Source organism: Typha latifolia, chromosome 6 (assembly GCF_019914945.1).
Source record: "Typha latifolia isolate L0001 chromosome 6, TyphaL0001v2, whole genome shotgun sequence".
Lineage (NCBI taxonomy): Eukaryota > Viridiplantae > Streptophyta > Magnoliopsida > Poales > Typhaceae > Typha > Typha latifolia.
The window spans coordinates 10,172,680-10,194,811 of NC_133091.1; the positions used below are offsets into that span (position 1 = coordinate 10,172,680).

At 34.6% G+C, this 22,132-nt stretch overlaps 2 protein-coding genes across 3 annotated transcripts in view; both read left to right on the plus strand.

Moving 5' to 3' along the window:
- Window positions 1-6,245, plus strand: part of LOC140790994 (uncharacterized) — a 28,361-nt gene extending 22,116 nt beyond the window's left edge. The window contains exons 6-7 of the mRNA XM_073141335.1: window positions 5,730-5,823; window positions 5,982-6,245. Coding sequence (XP_072997436.1) covers window positions 5,730-5,823; window positions 5,982-6,200 — 313 coding nt within the window. The 3' untranslated portion in view covers window positions 6,201-6,245. The remainder of the gene's footprint in view (window positions 1-5,729; window positions 5,824-5,981) is intronic.
- A 6,589-nt stretch (window positions 6,246-12,834) lies between these two features.
- Window positions 12,835-15,763, plus strand: LOC140790790 (uncharacterized). 2 transcript variants are annotated; one of them, XM_073141052.1, is made up of 2 exons: window positions 12,835-15,286; window positions 15,377-15,763. In XM_073141052.1, exon 1 carries the CDS (start codon window positions 13,068-13,070, stop codon window positions 15,273-15,275), a length of 2,208 nt encoding a protein of 735 aa, XP_072997153.1. In that variant the 5' UTR covers window positions 12,835-13,067; the 3' UTR covers window positions 15,276-15,286; window positions 15,377-15,763. The 2 variants fall into 2 exon arrangements, with proteins under 2 accessions (XP_072997153.1, XP_072997152.1); XM_073141051.1 differs by having other exon boundaries at window positions 15,393-15,763.
- The last annotated feature ends 6,369 nt before the right edge of the window (window positions 15,764-22,132 follow it).

A 22,132-nucleotide genomic window follows, 5' to 3' on the forward strand; every position in this document is an offset into this window, starting at 1 on the left:
TACGAAAATATATTGTACAAATTTGTAAGTATTCAAACTTTAAAATATTTACCAATAAAACTAAATTAGTATATTAAAAGTATGCCTACCACCAGCATGTATATCTCTGTGTAATTGCTCCAATCTGGAGTCGATCATCTCCGCCACTTCTTATAAATTTTGCCTACATTTTTTTTATTGATTACCTTTCTATGTCCTTAGCCTCATATAAGAAATTCATCTTAGACTTGTCGTCGCTCTTTACAAGTCATAATATCTTGACAAAAGACTCCAATATTATGGTGGCAATTATATTATTATCTGAAAATATATTTCCAAGAGCCACGTCATTTGATCTTTAGATTTTATATTTTTAACTTTTATGGACCACTCTTTTGATGTAAATATCCGTATAGTCTCATCTTTATATCGCGTAATGCTCTTTAATACTAGAAAATGAGTGACAAATTTAGTGAGACCAAGTTTGATGAACTCTCTACTACTAGTCATCTGCCTAAGTAAATTATTAAACAAACTGTGATTATATATAAAGTTTGTCAATCTCTGAATTTTATAAATGGCCATATTAATTTCAAGAGTTTTGGCAATATCCTCCAACATAAGGTCAAAACAATGTGTAGCAGTGCTAATATAAATGTTATTTTTTCATCATATGTAATTGCCTACTAGGTTTATAATTTGTCATATTATTAGTAACAATTTGGATTACTAATTTTTACCTATTTCTTCTACTATCTCATTCATCAAGTAAAAAATATAATTTGCATCTTCGAAATGAGCAATAGCATCCACAGACTTCAAATATTTTTCTATGTTAGAGTACACTGAGAAATTAATTATATTTCTCCTATTCTATATAGTTCACCCATCATACATTAGTATACAATCAAATTTATCAAATACTTTTTAAATATCTCAATATAAGTGAAGATTATATACCTATGACTTAAGATATTTAGTAGTAATATCTTTTGAATTAAGAGACAAAATACCAAACCTTATTGATTATATAATATTTACTATAGTGTGATAATAAAAACTATCAATTATAACAAAAATAATATGATTGTAAAATAAAAATTTAGAGATAGCACTACCCATGTGCTTCTTTGAATTTTTATCCCTTTGAGAACTATCTTGATAGTTTTTTGTGTATGACCCCTTTTTTATCTGAAGATATGTATCCATTGATTTAATATTTTTAGACTTCGCCATAAGGCTTGTAACATTAAGAGTCTTAGAACTATTGCTCCTATATTCTCTCCCTACATGTGAATTGATCTAAATCTTTGAAAGATAAAATTGTTACTTCTTCACATCTCCTTCTCATCTCTTTGTGTATTTATGCTCTCTTCGTTGTCCTCGTCTGTCTCACTTCACCATTCTTCCCACTCTATTCACTGCTATTATCATCAATCCTTTCTCGGTTATGTATTAATTCTTAATGATCCATTGACTCTCTTCATTGTGCAGATTGTTGTTAACTTTAATTTTGCCTATTAAATGGGTCGATATTTAATTTTGGACTTTCAAACTAATTTGAGTGTAAGCTGCTATATTTCCTTATCTTTTAGCTATTAGTTCTTTTAGTCGGCTAACACTGCTGCTTATTTCTTTTTCATATTAGTTGCATTTGACACGTTTTTTATCTTAAGCTAAAAGGGACGCAATATTGTCAAACAATGTTGATATCTTGTGACTTCTCTCTTGAAGATATTTTAATTTTAGCGTTAACTCTTAAATAGAGATCAAATTAAAAATATAGAATATTAAAAGATAAAATAATTTTCTATTGTGTAGAGAGAGAATCGAAGAAATAAAAAGAAAAAGCCGTTGTGCAGTGAAGAAGAATAAAAGAGAGTGTGTGGAAGAAAATGAAAAGAAAAAAAAAACTTGTGCAATGAAGAAGAAAAGAGAGAGGTGGTTGAACCATGGAAGAGAATGAAAAGAAAATAATTGTTGTGCAGTGAAGGAGAGAGAGAGTGGAAGAAAACGAAAATAATAAAAGCTATTGTGTAGTGAAAAAGGAGGAGAGAGATTGGAAGAAAAGATAAAAAAGTTGATGTGTAGTGAAGAAGAAAAGAGAGTGTGGAAGACAACTAAAAGAAGAAAAAAAGGTTGTTGTGCAGTAAAGAAGAAGAAGAGAGAGAGTGGAAGAAAATGTAAAGAAAACTAAAAGAGCTACTACAATTAGTGAAGATGAAAGAGAGAGAGGGTGAAAGAAACAAAAAAACTGAGAGAGAAAGAAAGATTTAAATTTTAAAAACACGTATCCAAGGTTGTGGAAGTTGAATCTGCATTGCCAAAGTTTGTCGGAGCTGAATCTCTCTATCAGAGAAACAACGGGTATGGTAGGGAGAGAAAGAGTGAAAGAGAGAAAGGGAGTAAGAGAGAAGGAAATTAATAGTGGATTAGGGACGTCAATTATTAATGCCCTCAAGTTGGATCTAGGTCAGATTCGTTATGGATCTAGCTAGTTGACTCGAACCGGCTGATTCTGATTCAGATCGGCTGATCCCACCTGATCGCAGTCAATTGATTAGGATCTGGTCTAGATCGTAGTCAACTGATCCTTGTATTTCATAGACGATGCCATGTTGTGGTGGCATCGACGATCGGCGGAGATCGAGAAGGGTCTTTGCCATATCGACTCTTGGGTGGACTTGAAGCGTGAGCTAAAGGCGCAATTCTATCTTGAAAATGTTTAGTTCTTGGTCTGAAAGGACTTGCCAAAACTGAAGCATAGCAGGACTCTTGTCGACTATGCCCAAGAGTTCACTCGTTTGATGTTGTCCATCTCAAACATGTCAGAAGACAATCGCATGCTCTTTTTCCGTGATGAATTGCAGTCATAGGCATAAAAAGAGTTGGTGGCTAGAGGAGTTAATAACCTCAATACCACCATTTCTATTGTAGAAAAACCTTTTTAAATATGAGCAGAGAAGCGATCATGTTGCCAAGCCAAAACCGTTGACATTTGGCGATGGCAATAGCAATGGCAATGGCAATGGCAGCCAAGAAGTCTGCAAGGAAGGTGTCAAGAAGATCTAAGGACGGAACAAGAGTCGACATATTAGCCCCAAAATGCAAAGATTTCATGCTATATTTGCGGGGATAACTGTTGGGCACACGACTGCCCAAATCGAAAGAAATTGCATGCTATCCAACTCGCAGAGAAAGAGGATAGCGGTGATGACAAGATGATTGTAGCCATTTAACTCATCAATGCCATTTAAGGACAGACTTAGGATGGCAAGTCCCTTTAAGAGAAGAGTCTAACCTACATTAACATGAAAGTAAACGATGAAGCCACTTGAGTGATGATCGACGCTGACATAACCCACAACTTCATGCCACTCACGGAGGCCAAATGGCTTGCCTCAAGCTAGAGAAGGAAAATAGCCAAGTGAAGGCTATAAACTTTAAGTCTTGCTCAGTTTTAGCCATGGCCAAAGACTTAGAAATTCAGCTTGGCGCATGGAGAGGGCAGACTGGCATACCGGTTACAAATCTTGAAGACTTCCAACTCATCGTCAGGTTAGAGCTCCTTATTGCTGCCAAAGTCATGCCAATGCCATATCTTGGAGCGGTAAGGATCTTGGACAAAGTTATGCTATGTGTTGTATGAAACAACAAATGCCAAAATACGCAAGACATTAATGACAAGAAGCAACGAGAATGCAGTTGAAGAGCTGTGAGCGTGCAACTGGGGCGGTCACGCATTAGGTGGGGGAGAATGTGATGCCCCATCGAAATTTTAGTTAAAACTAAAGTGTCATGGAAGTCAAGTGCATCAGCGATGCAGTAGTCAAGCCAACTCAAATGACACTGCAATATTTTGCCTAGGCTTGATCATATTCACTACTGAATAGGCCTTAAGCTTATCCACTGCTGGATTGATAAGGGCAAAGGATGACACCTCTTTGATTTTTTTAAATATTTAGAAAAGATATTTGTTAAGGTAACTTAGTAGCTAAGTTTCCTTTCCTATATAAAAGGCTTGAACTCACTAGTATTTTATCTAAATTTTAAGTAAATGAAAAGAAGTGAGATTTTATCAAGATAGCTTTTCTCTAAATGTTAGTGAAGGCTTTCTCCCCTTTTTTACTTCTATACTGACTTTAGTTTGAGGCTTACTTTATCTTGCGAAGTTGAAGCATTGAACGGATTTGCCAAAATGCTCAGAAACGTTTAGTCTGTAACAACTTTCTCATCTCAAGTCCATTTGGCCATACACACATGAATAGCCATATCCATATTCATATGCTTGATCGCCTTGGCATGCATTGATATAGATTTCGATTACCCTTTTGATTCAATTATGAAAGCTATATAGTAGAACAACAGTACCATCTATATTATTATTGTTTTTTTCATTCATATGTGCTTATTGTACTACCAATTGAGTAAGTCCATTTTACCCATTTATATCAAACTATCAGACTATTTGGGATACACCACTTAAGGGTAAATCGACAAGTTGCTCCATCAAAGGGTTCATTTACATGATATATTATTAGGGATGCTCATATGAGTTGTGCCATTAAAGAGTTCACCTACATGATCAGCAAATCCACTCATTTGATCCTATCTTTTGGAAGGACTTGACAGATTGTCTTTCATTTGGTTCATTGGTTAACTATGAACATCTTCTCATCTTCATTTTCATTCTAGCTCTTCCCATGTACGAATGATGAGTTAAAGTGTTTCTGTTTCATCCCTTGCCAATCTCAGTTTATGTGATGGGTTTCATCTTGGTTGAGATCTCAGTTTATGATGCTATTGATCACTCGTCAGTAGGCAATACTATATGTGCAGAATATTTGTCACTAACATGGGCTGAATATGAACTGATTTACAGACTTACTGTCCAAGAAAATGTCGTCTCACCTCATGTTCAGAATTTATTTGTTTGCCCTCGAGTCCTTTGATTACTAAAATATAAAGAGATGCATAAAGTGATTTTCAGCAATATGTCTACTCTATTGCTGATAATCAATAACCTTAAGACTAAATCTTATGTTATTCTGGGCAAGAACTTGGTCAATAACTCTGGAACTATCCTGTCTGAATGTCAGGATTCTCAGTTTACATTAAAATCATATACATTGATAACTCCTGGTAGGGCAGCTCGCTAAATCTTTATCGACTGTCTCGTTTTGCCCTCGCGAGGAGTTCATACTAAGTCACATCATCAAGTCTGAATTATTATTTACCAGGTTTAATTTCACAGCTTTAAACAGATTAAGCTGAGGCTCTCAACCTTTTCCACAAACTTTAGTGCAAAGGGGTCATTCGATTCACCCATCTAGGGCCTCCGGAATTCTGCTTGCATATTGCTGTACCAATTCGCCTCCGGAATTCTGCTTGCATATTGCTGTACCAATTCACGAAAATCTATATCTCCATCTTGGTATCTTTATGCATTCATTGCAGCAAAGACATATAATGTAATGGTGTTTTATTCAGTCATGCGGACAGGTCATTTATATATTATAATGTGAAATAAAGGTTGCAATTTTTATGTTTCAGTCAAAATGTTCATGTTTATATTATATTGTCAAGTACTAAACAAAGTTAATACTTTTTATATCGAATACTCAAGTTTGATCATCTTACAAACAAGTGACAAGTTGTGGTGCGCTGCATTATAATGATGATGATACTGAAATTGAAGTGCAGTTTGTATCATTTTAGTTCATTTTTCCTTGAACTTTGAACATTGACAGGCCAAATGAAGCTAAACTAATGTATGAGAAACTCCAGTCTCATTCAAATGTCCAAGTGAGAAAAAAGGCAAGGCAGTTCATGTACAGTTTTCAGGTACAAGATTATATTATGGGATAAAATAAATTGTCCTAATTAGTTTTCTTGATATAATTGAAGCTCAAGGAGTGAGGAGTACTTTCAACTATAAAATCAAGTAAGCAAATTTTCATGGTTTCATATGGTTATTCTTTTTCTGTTCTTCCCCAAAACAGGCTATGGCAATGATGAAAGTTACAAGTTCATCACGATCAAAAACAACTGGATATGAAACATATTTTGATGCATTTGTTGACAATAAAAACAACTACACTGCTAAAGAAGAGGAGCAAAATGAAGATGGAATAGAACAGGTTATCCCGTATATTATGTTTCTAATTTCCCCGATATTTTTTTTGCTTCTGATTGCTGTAAGAAAATCCTTTCCTTTATAACCTATTGACAGAAATACAATTATATACAGCATCATAATTCTTTTACATTTGCTCCAATCCTTTCCTTCATGATCTAATGACCTAAAGATATTATACACAGCACTGTAATCTTTTACACTGCTTTTTTCATGTTAATACTCGTGTGTATGTGTGTGTGTATCACTATATAATTATCATTAGTTTTCTAGATGAAAAGACATACAAATATTTGAAATATCTACTGAAAGTCAAATATGATATATTTAATATATAGTTCTAGCTCCACCAGGCCGTGGTGGATTACCTTAAATAATGGATAATTCTTTATGTAAAATGTGAAAGCTGAGCTTATTGACCATATATTGGAGAGATTGCGGCACAGAGGGCATTTCTGGTATAGGTTTCCATTGGAGGGACTTACCAGCTATCAGAGAGGAGAGGTTAGATAAGAAAATACTGATGAACTCCCTTTGACCATGTCTTATCAATGTTTTAGGAAGAGAGTTCAAAGTGTTGACTCCTTTTCACTCATGAGAAGTTTGTTTATGAATAAATGCCCTTATCTCTATCTCCGGCCTGGAAGCGCAAATGACTGCTGAAGGTAGAAGGTTATTGAGAATTTGCTTTTATGTTGTTTATATAGTTATATCTTGTATTGATTCCTAGTATGTGAACTCATAAACTTTTAATTGCATTGCCTGTATGTTTTTCTTGATTTGGACTAGGTTACCTCATTAATCCACGGTTTTCCTCTACATATTTTGGGATATATGCTGAAAGTTCATCCAGCTTCATGTTAGATCAGCTAATTGCTTATCAGATCCAAAAAAAAAAAACCCAGATATCTTTGATCTGCACCCGTGCTTCACTATCAATCTCAGATGGCAAACTGCAGGTAATGAGGTGTGTCAGAAGTTCATAATTTGATTAAATCCTTTGCTATCTGTGAATCGGCAGCAAAAGCATAGAGATTTGTTTTATTCTTGCTTCTTATGATTCTATTGGTTTTTCTTCGCTCAATACTTGTACTGTTTATAAATCAAACTCTATAATTTAGCAAATATGTATATAAAATATCTTACTGTTAGATTTGTTAGTTAAACTTAATTAAAGATTACGAAAATACACTTAACCTATACTAAACTTAATTAAATCTAGCCTAAACTGATTCAATCCAACCTAACATAATCTAATAGTATTTTATAATTTAAAAAAATAATAATTAAATTTGACATAATATTTTTATTTGTTCAAACGGTCTAACTCAAGTTATTTCTGTATATAATTAGTAAATTACTAAGCTCTATTTGTAAATAATAAAATTGTAGAGCATAAGTCATAATTTTTTAAAATATAAAATGTTATATTATTCAAATTTCCCTTCCAACTTATGATATGAAGATCGCTTTTGTGGCCTTGTCATTTACAGCTCAATCAAATGTCCTCAAGAAAAAAGAAAAACTCTTATCAATGTACTTTTATTCGTTAGTAGGTGAACTGTCAGGTCCGTAGTAGCGTTTATTATGGAATGAACAATTCACCAACCAACCAATAGCAATGGCAGTTCCAAGATAATCAAGAACAATCACGAGAAACAGTAGGTAGATCATTGATTCCCCACTTCTTTCTAAACTCTTTTTTTATTTTTTTTTATTATCCTTTGTAGAAAAATTTATTAAGACCTCCTCATCCGAACAGGAGATCTTTAGTACGAAGCTTGTTAGAAATTACAAACTAAAAAAAGATTCCAACTTTCAAAGAAAAGGAGAGCTTCGAAATAGATACTTAAGGTATTTACAACTACTATTAATAATAGTTTTACATAGGGAACTGGTGGAAAAGATCCCATTAGTGTTCAATGTCCAAGAAATCATGTCCTGCAGATCAGAGGTATGTAAGGATTGATTGATTACATCGACAGCAATAATTTCATGTTCCATGTAAGTAACTCTGAATCCTCCCTAAATATGCTCCTCTATTGCTGCTAATTTTTTTTTGAACCTGTATTTATATTTTATATGTCACATTATATTATCAGCGCATTTAATATTAAAATATGGGAGTTGAGGTCGATTACTATGTAGGCCAATCTAGAAATTAACTTGCAGTAATTAATAATTAATGCAAGCCTAAAGTAGTTTAATCATATTCGAACCACAGGACTACTTACAATCAAGTAAGTACTTAGCGTTGTATGTAAGCAGGTTATGCTGGCACTTGGCTAATAGCTGGAATAATTGATCTGGCGATGTATTAAAGCTGTCATTTAGTAGAATGGTACATTTTTTTCAAAAAGAAAAGTATTTCATATCCCCTTGAAAATTACTCTCCATTCCCACTGATAAGTAAACTTAAATTGCCTCGGTTACGTTAGAAATGAGATCAATTTTATAATAGATTTTTTTTTTATTCTCAAAATATGAGATATATGTTCTATAAATAACTATTGTTATGTGTACTCTAATTATAAGATAAGAGTGTAATAATTATATTTAATGTGATACAAAGGAAAGACAAGATTAAAAAATGTGTTTTATTTTTTATGAAATTATCTTAAATATAGTTTGATTTGATATAAAGTAGGTTGATATGATAGATATGAAAGATATATTAGTAATTTAGTTAATGTATGATATAAGATGTAATTTTGATAAATAGTATATGTATTTTATAATGGGGTTATTATGATGTTTAATTATTATTCTAGAATAAGAATGTTATATTTTAGAATAAGAAGAAAAAAATATTCTTAAAGTAAACAGTAGCTAAGTCTATTTTAAGTCAAGTTTGAATCAAGTTCGAACCAGATTAAATAGAATCTTGAATAGTCTACGTCTTTGTAAATTTAAATTAAATATGCAATCTAATTAAATTTTATTTACTATATATATCAAGCCAAACTTAAATGAAACAAGCCGGCATTATTATTTTTGATAGCCCCATTGGTATTAGCATTGGATTTCAGAATGCCATCATCTAATCTGATTTTAGTAGAGATAAAAGTATATTTTACTCTTCCATTGCCGCTCAATCTTACTGCTATGTATTTTTACCTGTGTCATATCATATGTCAGTAATTTAATATTATATTATAAAGTTAATTTATAAATTGCAAAAGAACTCTTAAAAAGAGACGATGAGCCTGCATGTTGGCTTGAAAATAAAAAATCAACTATATTAAAAGAGTTTTATTTCTTATATTTGTTCTGTCATCTAACCTTCAGGAGCTATTATATTTTCATAGCATACCAGTTGGTTTGAATTTACAATCAGAAAGTTAAGTGTCGCACAAACCATATCTACCTAAAGAAAAGATCTAGCCAATGATAAATGATATAACACGAGTTATTCAATCTGCATTATTCACATGTAGAATAAGAATAATATTATTCTGATATAGGCTTTTAATATTAGTATAAGGAGTAAAAGAATTACTTATCTCAATATTAGTATAGTAATATCTTTGTAATTTTTGGGTTAAAAACTCGAGATATGTTTCCGGTTACACTTTCTCCCCATTTTATATATCTATTGCAAATTCTTTCTATTTTACTATTTTTGACTGATTTGCTCTCGTTGTATTTTAAAAAGTTGATGACAACTTTACTTTTTTATTTAATAAAGTACAGAGAAATGATAAAATATGTTTTCCACTTATACTTAAAACTTAGAGTATTTTGAAAGAAAACTATTTCTTATTAGGTGAGATTGAGTACGAGGAAATAGCTATAACTGTATTTTGAGTTCTTCGTCCTCATCCTCATCTTCTTCCCTATCATTAAAAAATAAAATGCAATATTTTTTTTTTTGACGAACATCTCTCTACTACAATAAATTTTATTCATTGCTTTGCTCGTATTTTTGACATATGAATCTCAATTGATGTTATTATATATAAGTTAAAAAGTTTATTTAGTCCTCTACAACTTCATCTCTAATAAGAATATTTAAATTAGACTATTTTAGAGGCTTAAAATTCACTTATGATGGTCTATATAAGTGAACAGATAATTACATAAGTGAATAGTATTACCAACATAATTGTATAGTTTTATTTACTATTTTTCTCATATAAACTTAGTAAAATTATCTTTTGTTTGCTCTTTTGTCATATCTTTCTTATATGAAATTAGATCGACGTTATTTTATATGTATTAAAAAACTCATATTCCACTACAAAAAAAGCTCATATTGCATTGGAAAGCTCATATTTTACACTGTGATTAGAGTTTGGTATGGGAAGATCGTAATGCTATTAGAGTAGGGAGAGGAATAAAGACTCTAAAAATTGCACTACAAATTTCTTTTTTAAATGATAGCGAGGATGATTGGAACGAGGATAAAGAGCTCAAAAAATAATCACAACTCTGTCTTAGCACCCGGTCTCTCCTAATAAAAAAGAGTTTTTCCTCTGACATACTGTATATTTTGCGTATGAATTGAAAACATGTCTTATTATTTCTCTATATTTATTAAATGAAAAACATAGTTATTAAAAACTTTTAAAAAGTAAGGTGAAGACAAATCAGTCAAATAATAATGAAATAAGAAGAATTTATAATGAAAACATAAAATAGGAGAGAAATTGCAACCTAAAATATAACTCAGGTTTCTAAAGCAAAAGTCTCAATATCTTTTTTTTTCCCTCTCATCTCTCATATAATATTTTTATATTTATTAACTACTATTTTACCCTAAAAAATATATTACTTCAATTAACTATCATTTCAATCACTCCCTCTTCTTTTACCTCTATATCTTTTCTCATCTTTCTATTACAAAGAGTGCTCTAGTAATTTATATAATTAATGCTAATATAATCTCTTTCATGCAAGTATAAAAGATGAGCATAGTTTACACCAGGATAAAACTTACAGCATAATTGGACCCTATAAGCTCATAATCAATATAAAAAAATAGTGGAAAAAAAAAAATCCTTAGTAAAAGGCATGGAAAAGAGGTGGGCATAAACTTTATGATCTTTTCTTTGCAGGTAGGGGGCGGCGAGCCGTGGGGCCCGGAAAACCTCATATCTCCGGAGCTCCGCCACTACTTTCTGCCGACCACCTTCAGGTGGGACACCACCACTAGTAGTTGTAGATTTATTTTGTCCTTCTCGTATCCAAAAACCGCACGTGTCGGCAACCGCCCCACTCGGCCACTCCCCCTTCTCTCTCTCTCTCTCTCTCTCTCTCTCTCTCTCTCTCTCTCTCTCTCTCTCTTCTTCGCCGGTGGCTGCGCGTATCTTCTCTTTCGTCTTCTGAACGCTTAGAAGTAGACACGTGGATTTGAGCAAGCGTTCAAGGGTGCCAATGTTTGACCCAGCGGTGAAGATTTCAAACGGATTACTTTCGTCGTATTCTCCGCTAACCTTAAATTTACATATAACACCTTATCTTTTAATTAAATTATAGTTTGTATTTTATATTTTTATTATTTACAAATTGAGTTATATAAATTAACGAATTTGTACACTATTAATTAAATTTAACAAATTTTTTTAATTAAGTTAACTATACTAAAAAATTATAAAAATACACTCAACTAAATTATACTATAGATATTTTAGTCATTTTAGAAATAAAATATCTTTATTTAACGGAATATCTTTATGATATTAGTTTAGATATAATCTAAGAAATTTTTTGCAAATATTTATTAATTATAGAGTTTGATTTATAAATAATAAAAATATAGGGTGTAAACTATAATTTCATGAAAAAATGTGTCGGGCATGGAATTTCAACTTTGAATAATATAATTATATATAGTTATTAGGAATGAAACGAATTTTGACCTGATTGAAATTAGGTGACGAGCTTAGCCAATTGAGTCACCAAGTTGGACCCGCAGTTTATGCTTTTCTAGATCTTTACTTTTAACTAATCTTTATATTTAAGTGCATAGAAGCAATTAAGTTATACAAACTTAATACTTTAAATTTAGAACTAAATTATGGTTAGTATAACTAATACCTATCCGAGTAACAGTCCCAGTTCTGATTACTTTTATAATGACAGAGCATCCCCTATAGGTATATGTTTGTGAGTGAGACCAAAAAGAAAAGTTCGAGTATAATTGTCATTTTATTTGTGATTTATCGATTTCTCTTCTTAAACTCGCACGAAGTTAACTCGATCTGATTCAAACCCTAACACGATTAGCTATCCTAGGAGGAATAATCGAAGCAAATTATAAGATTAAAACCTTTCCTTCAATTATTGTCTCTCAACCTCACTGCTATTTCACTGATTAAGACGCTTGATTTCTCTTGAGAGTGCCAAAATTGTGAGAGTTAAAGTGTAATTATCTCAAGTTATTACAAGAAGGAGAGTGAATCCTTGGAAGATCATCACCCTGAATATACTAGCAGAACCAATGATTTATGATCATCAATATGGTACTGAGACAGGAATTGTTAAAAAGCTCCAGTGTGTGCATTGCATACAGGGTACTAGAAGGTTTACATTACAATGTGAAAAATGACCACAAGAAGCCAATTGTAGGGTTTCCAATGTGTCATACCTACTTAGGAAAAAAAAAAGAAGAATCCAAGAAGCAGATAAAGGTGGTTGATGATGATACAAGAGACCCCATTTACAATCCATCACCCTTAAAGTGTGTGTCAGCATCAACCTCCTCCATTCTCATCAACTTTGGCTTTGCCCTCTGACTCACCTTAAGCAAAGATAAACCCTCTAACAAAACATCAAACTCCAGAAGAATCTCTTTCCTCTTGGGTCTCCTTGGAGGCTTGGAGCTTTCCTTTCACCACCTTCATTCCCCCAGTACAAGACTTCCTTTCTTCCTTGTACTCCTTCCCTTCCAAGGAAGTACCAAAAGCTTAATTAATCCAGATCTCAACTTGGGTTTCTTCTTCCTTTCACCATGGTTCAAAGAAAAGCATCCAACAAGCCTTTTAAGCCTGACAGCCCTCAAGATAAAAGTAGCAAAGGAGGAGCTGATACCAAGAAGAAGGTGAAGCATCTCAGCTCCATCAAGACCATGGACATGGAGAGTGGATGTGATCATCTCAACCACCAGGCCTCATCCTCATCCAAGAGGAAGAAGACTAAGAAGCTTTTTGCAAGCAAAAAGTTGGATGGATTGCCTAACTATATGAAGCCCACAAATAGTTCAGTTGCAAGAAAGGAGCAGCTGCAGGTAACTCATCACTCCCCAGCTGCTACTTGTAGAAATAGAAGCCCAAGGAACTTGAACAACTTGACTTGTTCTACTACTAACCCTGCAAGAATCATAAAGAGAAAACCCAGTTTGAAGCCAATTAGGCCTTCAAAGTTGCACGTGAACAGGGCAACTTGCTCCTCAACCATAAAGGATTCCAAGTTCCCCAAGTTCTTGGACCTTAATCCCGGCGCCACCGAGGCCGAAGGGACTTCGGTGTTTAAGGTTTGTCCTTACAAATATTGTTCTCTTAATGGCCATTGGCATGAGCCTTTGCCTCCTCTCAAGTGTTTCTTGCGATCAAGGAGGAATTTGATGAAAACCCAACAGAGCATGAAGCTGAAAGGCTTTTCTCCATTCAGAAAGAAAGGGCTAAGGACGGGGCAGAAGGACATAGACACTGGGCAAGGGAGTGTTAGTAGAACACATTCTGGTTTAAAGATTACCCCCTTGATAGAAGAAGTAGTTAATGATTTCTTTATTGAGATCTATGCTAATCCTAAAGATGGCAAAACGGAAGAAGAGGACGTAAAAAGCGCTGTAAATGAGATAACTGAAGCCATTTCTGATATTAGCTTGGAGGACGATGGAGATTCGCATAATGATATTTCAATAGCAGAAATGGATTCAATGATGAAATCTCTTGAATGTGTGAGTTGCGACCAGCAATATGTAGCTGAGGACATCTCCCTGAAGCTACAAACAGAAGATGATGAAGAGCAGCATTTGGAATGCTGCAGACTGGAAGAATCCGGCAAAACTTGTCATATGGGTCTTGTAGAGGATCTAAATCCTTATCCTGGTAATGATACTGATAGCTTTGATTGCACTGTTGATGAATTGGGTCCTACACCAGGATATCCACCTGAGAATGATGATCCTAATGATCTATTGTCATTTGAGTTATACTTTGCTTTAGACACATATGAGACTGCTGAATGCGACGAAGAGATATCTTGCGACATTCTTGGGAATCAAGTTGATGAACTGTCACAGGGAAAAGATCCAAATTATTCATCAACAATAGAGGGGAGCATTGCGGATGCCATCTACGAGGAGATCCTGGAGGAAGATGAAGAAAGTGAAATAAGAGATTCTTTTCCCGAACAAGACGTCTGTGCCATAGTTATCTCAGAAGATGAAGCAAATGACAGCTCAGAGAATGATATCACAAATGAAGAAGATAGTTATGAGGGAGAAGACACAAAGACTAGCTCCTTGATAGGTCAGCTTTCCATCACTAGTCAAGGATTTGATACGATCAGTAAATCTCCGGTAGAAGGTGATGCCATGCAGGAGGAAGTAGAGATCACAATAAACAAAGAGGAAGTTACAATTAAAGAGCCAAGGATTCAGCCGGAGAGCGAGAATTTCTCTTTCTGCAACCAATCCAATACAGGGGAGCAGGATGAAGCCAGTGAAGAACATGAATGCACTGGCACACATGATACATTCAATGTTCAGGATGAAGATGCATCTGAAATTGATGAGATATGTATTGCTTTCAGTGCAATGAGCCTAAAAGAAGATAAATCTAGTGATGTCCTCACAGTGAACAATCTGCAAAAGAGAAGGTTTGACATTACGAGGAGGAGAACAAATGAAGAACCAGAAGAAATGAAGGATTTCAATCCACGGGGACCGCGGTTCCTTCCAGTGGAGCCGGATCCTGAAGCAGAAAGAATTGATCTCAGGCATCAAATGATGGATGATAGAAAGAATGCAGAGGAATGGATGCTAGATTACGCGCTTCAGAAGGCAGTGACAAAGCTGGCTCCAGCTCGAAAAAGGAAGGTAGCACTGATGGTTGAGGCTTTTGAGACTGTTCTACCTCTACCTATGTATCAGGAACCGATGCAGCATGTCACAACAAGCTTCACGCAAGTGAGACCAATCCAAGCTTGCAGCTAATGGTGTTAGAGGTAAGAACAGTGAGAAAACTAATTTTAGATGGTTATCTTGATGATAAGAATCTTGGGTGTACTTTATTATATCTCCTTATTTGTTTCAAGAAACACTTTCTTGTAGATATATGCTGAAATCTAATCTCAATTCCAAGCGAATAAATCTGGATCACTGCAATATTAGAGCCAGGGACCAGCACTAGAGAAGAGATTGTCTATAGCAACAAGTTCTTTGGCGTTTGAACTCCTTACAAGATGGAAGGGTATCATCTGCAGAGAGTATACTGAAATGTAAATGCCGCATAATATGTGATCATATGGTTAGTCACATGAAAAAAGAAAAGAAAAAAATTGTAGAACAAATAGATGGGTGTGTGCTTTTTATTCTTTAACAAAGGTGTCTGACTCTGGAATTCTCCTGTAGATAATATCTTTACATATACTTAACGTTAAGAGATCACGACGTGTGAATGAATGGAGATAGTTGTGCTTAAACTATTATGTCTCTGAATATCTCCAGTTGCATTTATAGCAAATCCAGAAAGATGATCATTAAAAGAAACTTTGTTTATGTTCTATCCTTATAGAATATAACTAAGATCTGGAGCATGACCTTTTTAATTTTGGAAAGCTTTATTTAAAGGCATGGAGCTTAATAAGCTATATGTGCTCATAGATTGCACTATCCTTTAATCTATTATCAGCATATGAAGAAATGAACAGAAGATCCTATGCTGCTGAATAAATCGTAGACAAAACTGCCAAATTGGAAAAAAGATAATAAACATAAGCTGCTCAAAATTGTATAGAAGAAGCTCATGGTGCACTTGGTTAGTGGGAGTTAATTTTTAGTTAACAATATGGTTAAGGCATGATGATTATACGCATAAAGTATATTATTATTTTCACATACTATTATGTATGGGAGGCTGTTTGATGCATCATGAGAATACTTGCATTAATTAAGGAGTAGGAATAAGTAATATATGGATTATTTTGAGGAAATTTATGTAACAAAAGAATAATCAATTCTTATCACTGAGATGAATTATAATGCACAATAAACTATTATCAGAAGGTACATAGAAACCCATATAAATTTATTCTCATAAAATTAAAGTAAAAATATAAATTCTAACAAGCAAAACATCAAATGTCATAGCATAAATATTATTATGAACATGATGAAATATAGCACTAGCTATTGTTAAAATCATGCCATATTTCTTCTAACATTCTTTTTCTCTCAATTCAACCTAAATTTTTTTATCGATGCTTTCTATTGCATCACTATTAGATCATTTTTTCTTTTTCTATTTCAAATTCATTTCAGGAATGAATTGTTAGGATCCACTACTAAGACATCATTATGTAAAACACAACAAACTAACATAAGATTTATTTGTGTAGGAAAATAATTAAATGGATGAGATGACAATATCTTAAAGCAATTCTTCAGAAACTCAAAAGCCCTATCAAGTTTAGATCAAAGAGAAGAGAAATTATAAGTTGAATAACTCCTTTGGATTTATTGGTGAGCAGGTACTATATTTTCTTTTAGGTGATAACTCACGTCTCCATAGGGTGAAATAAAATTAGCCAAAGTTGTATAACTAGCATCTACCAAATAATATTTGCCTACAAACATAAGAAAATGCATATATTTAATAATCTATTTGTTGTAATTAAAGGTAAGAATTATAATTGAATAAAATGCATTCCTTTTATCACTTTTAGACCAAAAGGTGGGGCCCTGATAGTGCATCTCTTAATATGATAGGATTATTTATAGATCCTTATTAACCAATTAATACATACATAAACTTTAGATCAGGCAGCACTATTGCGAGGATATTTTGAGTCACCCCTTTTCGACCTCTAAATGAATTAATGATCATAGATGGAGGAATATTTGCATCATGAGTGCCATCTAAATGGCTGCTGCAATTCTATATTGTTCTCATCCCTAAGGAGTTTAATTATGGTCAACAATTCCTGACCAATTAATCTTTGCAACACTACTTCTCTGACCCAGAACGCATTAATCCATGGTTGTCAAATTATTGACAACCAAGTTTTATCTTAGGAATTTATGTACTTCCTTAAAAACTCTAAAAGCAAGTCGAGAATTTTCATGATTAAGTCAGACCTATCCAAGGTATTTGATCGAATGGAATGGAACTTCCTTTGTGTTTGTAAAATTTTTTAGTTATCTGGAGGAATTCATTCATTTGATCAAGGCATACATCTCCACTACTTTAGCAATTGAAGTAAATGGCATAGCCGATAGATATTTGATTCCATCTAGAGGTATCAGATAAGGGTGTACGTTATCTACATATTTATTCATCATCAGCTCAAATGTTTTATCGCTTCTCTTGGATAATAATATGAAGCTTAGTAGAATTAGGAGCATCATAGCTAGGGCAGCTCCACCTATCTCTCATCTAATGTTTGTTGACGATCTATTATTATTTGGGGAGGCCAACAAGGAGGAGGTGAAAATTTTCAAGAGTAGTCTAGACCTTTATTGCAGATGGTCAAGACAAGCAATTAACTTTGAGAAGTCAACCATTCAAATTCATCTCCAAAAGAAGACCTAGCCAAAAAAGCCTAGACTAAGAAGATGAATATTTTGGAAACCTGCTGTTGCTACCAAGATCACAGGCGGATGCTTTCAGGTTCATAGTGGAGAAATTAAAAAAAAAAAAATTGTCGGATGGAAAGCCAAATAGTTGTCTCATGTTGGTCGCTTACATCTTATCAAGTCAGTGTTAAACACAATCCCAATCTACTATATGAAATCTGTCATCTTCCTTAAAGATCTGCTGGACAAAATGATAACTATCATAAGATTTCTAGTGGCGTTTACTACTGTGCTGCAGACCTGGCGAGCTCGTCAAACTAAAGCACCATGAAGAAACTTTGGAAGATCATCTGGCGCAAGAACAACTCAATTGCTTGCATTAGAACTTTCATTTGGCGTTGTGCATGTTCAGGCTGGAGAGCTGGTGGCTTAATACGAACTCCTTCATTGTTTGTTGTAAAGAAGCTTGGGCCATGGCTCTCTCTTCCAAGCTGACTAAGCTCACGGGCAGAATCAAATAGTGGGCCAGGCAAAATGAATGTAGACAAAAAAAAAAAAAAGGCTCCAAGCCATTGAGAAGGAGATTCTACAAATTTAGACCAATGACTTGAGTGTAGAGGACTGGGCTAAGAAGATTCTACAAATTTAGACCAATGCCATTTGTGATGAAGTTAGAAGATTCTTCACCTGTATAACAATGGATAAGGCTCTGAATGGGGAAGTGGTGGGTTGGTAACACATGCGATTGGCAAGTATAGTTAGAAAGTGTGACTCTATCCTCGGGAGAAAAATTATATTTGGTTAAAAATAGGGTAATAAAGTTCCTTTTTTGAAATAGTGTTGAGCTTGGCTAGTATTACCCTTCCTTTGCGGAGAAAGGTTAGAATCCATCAAAAATTATAGTTTGGGTGGTATCAGTCCACCAGGTCCTAGATGGACAACGGAGTCCATACCTTAGCGAGCTACCTAGTGATCCACCACATTGCCTCCATGACAACATGGGTGACTTTAAACCCTGTCAAATTCGTACAAATGGACTTACAATTATGGACTATAGTCCTAACTTGTCACAGACAAACACTCTCTCCCTTCAAGATTCTCACCAGATTTTCTGAGTTAGACATAACCTCCACCTAAAAGTTAGGGTCAACCATCCGTAAACCCATTCTCAAAGCCCAAGCCTCTGTAATAGAGGGAACACTACAGGGATGGGCTCCCATCTAACCAACTTCATCATCATAGAATAATCTAGAACGATGGCTCTAGTCCCTGCTTGATATGCATCATTTTTAAATGCCTCATTAGCATTTAACTTGATCCAACCCTTTCTCGATTTTGTCTAGCACTATCCCACTCTCAGCAACCCACTTGGGCGTCTCCCTAAATCGACGAAGTAGTTGTCCGCCATGTGGAACGTGTGCCTTGCCACTTGCATACAGGCTCCACTTCATCACCAAAAGCTACGCGATTCCTTTGCTTCCAAATACCCAAGTTACGACCGCAATCAAAGCTTTTGTATAATTGTTCTTCCTTCAATCCATGTCCTAAGTAACCGTTATCTAGTCAAGCCCCACCTTGCTTACAAGGCAAGTCCCATCACTTTGGATCGCTTCCACAGCTATCTAAACCTCTTTACTGTAGCGACACGCAAATAGTAAGTGGTCCGTCGATTTTGTGAACAACCCACATAGATAGCATCGATCATCTCTGTCAATTTTGATTCATATAACATCACCTTTGTTGGTAGACGATTCTAGAGGAGCTTCTAGCAAAACAAACACACTCTTGATGCCACTTGCAAAGCCCATAGGGCCCTATAGCCGAAGCACTCCTTTGTCGCTTTCTAGACAAGAAACTAATAAATGGAGCTTGTTTTTGGGACTCTTGTTGGATGAGACCACCATATCTAGGTATCTTGATATGGTGGAGGTGCCCAACAGGAGCGCCTCAATTTCAATAGTGAGCTCCTCCCCCACAGTCTCAACGAAGCTATGCGTGGAGCTTCCTTCCCTCTGCAACAACTCTGCCACTGTTATGCTCTCCTCCATAAAGCTTTGGTGGATAACTCTAGGCTGCCATCTCCAAGGCACTAGTGACATTTTTTTGAAAGAAATAAAAATAATTATCAGTTTTTTAGCCTTAGATCCGCAATCATATGGCCGCCGTCAATTTTTTTTTCTTTTACTCATGGGTTTGCAAGCCGGCATAACATATAGTTGTTTTCTTTTCTAAGTACCTGTGTGCATGTTTGAATACAATTATTTTGTTTTTATTTATTTTTATTTTTTTTAGCTCGTATGTAGTTACGGTTTTTAATTATCTTCCCACATTGTAAACCCATATGTAAAGTTTGTCTTTTTGTTATAAAGAATCTCTCAATATTGCAAATTTTATTCAAGTAACTATTGCAGGCTTACAATCATTTGTGAGCTAAAAAGTATATAAGCCCTAACCACCTTGAAAGGTATCGCGGGCTAAGTAAGTTTGAAAAAAATCTTTTGGTGAGAAATGTTTTATTTTTTAAAGAAATTAAGGTTATATGAAAGATAATTCCAAATATGAGTACCATTATTACTTTAATGTGACACCAAAGAGTAAAAACTATGTATTTGTTTAGAAAATTTAAGGAATACTAATAAAATATTATTATTAAATTTGTTAAATATGAAAGTAATCATTTCCAAGAGTAAATTTATAATTTGAAAAGATTTTAAACTTAGACTTACTAAATATGACTAAGTTCTCTCATCAAGTTAAGACTAGCGGTGAACTCAAACCAAACACAACCCTAAGTCCTAAGACTGTACACTAAGTTTTCTCTAATTTTTTCTCTTTCATTATTTTTATAGTAAATTACAAATTGCCCTTGTGTATAAAATCAAATCATTCTCTAAACTTTCATTTGCCATATTTTCTCATCCTTTGATTTAGACTAATGTGTAACCGTTAACTTTTACATCTAAAATAACAAAAAATTTGCAAAAGCTTTAAAAATTATTGGAAAAAGTTTTCCCACAATAATAAATGTTTTTTTTGAAAGGGAGGTCGACTAATCTATTCATTAAAGCACATGTCTGTACTTTACATGCATGATTCAGACCCAAGGCAACTGCCATTATGAAAGAGTTGGAAAGCCTACTTGCCTAGGAGGCCTTGATGTGCAGCCTTGAGTCATCAAACCCCGAGTCTTCCCTCCATGCAGGGTAAAGTTATAGTGTTCCAACTAAAGAGATGTAACCCCCTCCCCTTATTGTTATCCCAGAGGAAGGCTTTTACTACCTTGTCAATGGCTTCAAGCATAGAGGCTAGAATCCATAAGCAACCTAGCCAATATGTGGGGATTGCTAGTATAGTATAACTGAGCAAGGTTAGCCACCCTGCTAAGGAGAGATAAGTATGATTCCACCCAGCTAGTTTTCCAATAACCCTCTCGACCAACTATTAGTGACCTCTCATACAAATCCATCGACACGAGATGGGGACACCAAGCTAAACAAAAGACATTTTGGATGTAGATAGAGCCAACTCCCTACAAAGCTAGTTAGCCAGCTCCCTACAAAGCTAGTTAGCCAGCTCCTCCTTGATCTACTCTGGCAAAATAAGATCTGATTTTGACATGTTAACACATTGGTTGGTAGTCTTAGAGTAAGTCTAAAGGCAGTCTAAAATCTCTCTCAAATTATTGGAGGATGCTTGTGCCATCAACAGTAGACCATCTACATAAAGATATGTGAGATATAGATATTTCCCACTTTATAACCAGTCAGCAGGTTGTGCTCCACATGTTTGTTTAGGATATTAGAAAGTACCTGACATAATAAAAAGCTAGGGTAAGGGGGGCCGCCCTACCGAGAACACGGTGCAACATGATCCAACACGACAAAGAGCTATTTTCAAGAATGACAAACTTAGGCAACTTGATATAAGCATCAATCCACCTACACCACTTAGTCGCAAATCCCATGCACTCCAAAACTCCCATGACAAACATCCTAGCTCACTCGATCAAAAATATTTTCCATGTCTAATTTTAGCATCATTAAAGATTTCTCCTTCCTAACACTAATTAGTGTATGAGCTACCTCTTAGGCAGCAATGATGTTGTGGCAGATGTTCGACCTCTCAGTAAGGCCACCTACTCATACCCTACTTATTTTAGTAGCAGAGGCTCAAGTCTGCTAACCAGAATCTTTGCTAGCACCTTGTATGCTATATTGCATAACGATATTGACTGGAATTTCTTCATATTGATGAGCCTTTTAGTCTTTGGGACCATG

What these genes read in the sequence shown, in the direction of transcription:
- LOC140790790 (XM_073141052.1), top strand. Translation starts at nt 13,068, where the DNA reads ATGGTTCAAAGAAAAGCATCCAACAAGCCTTTTAAGCCTGACAGCCCT.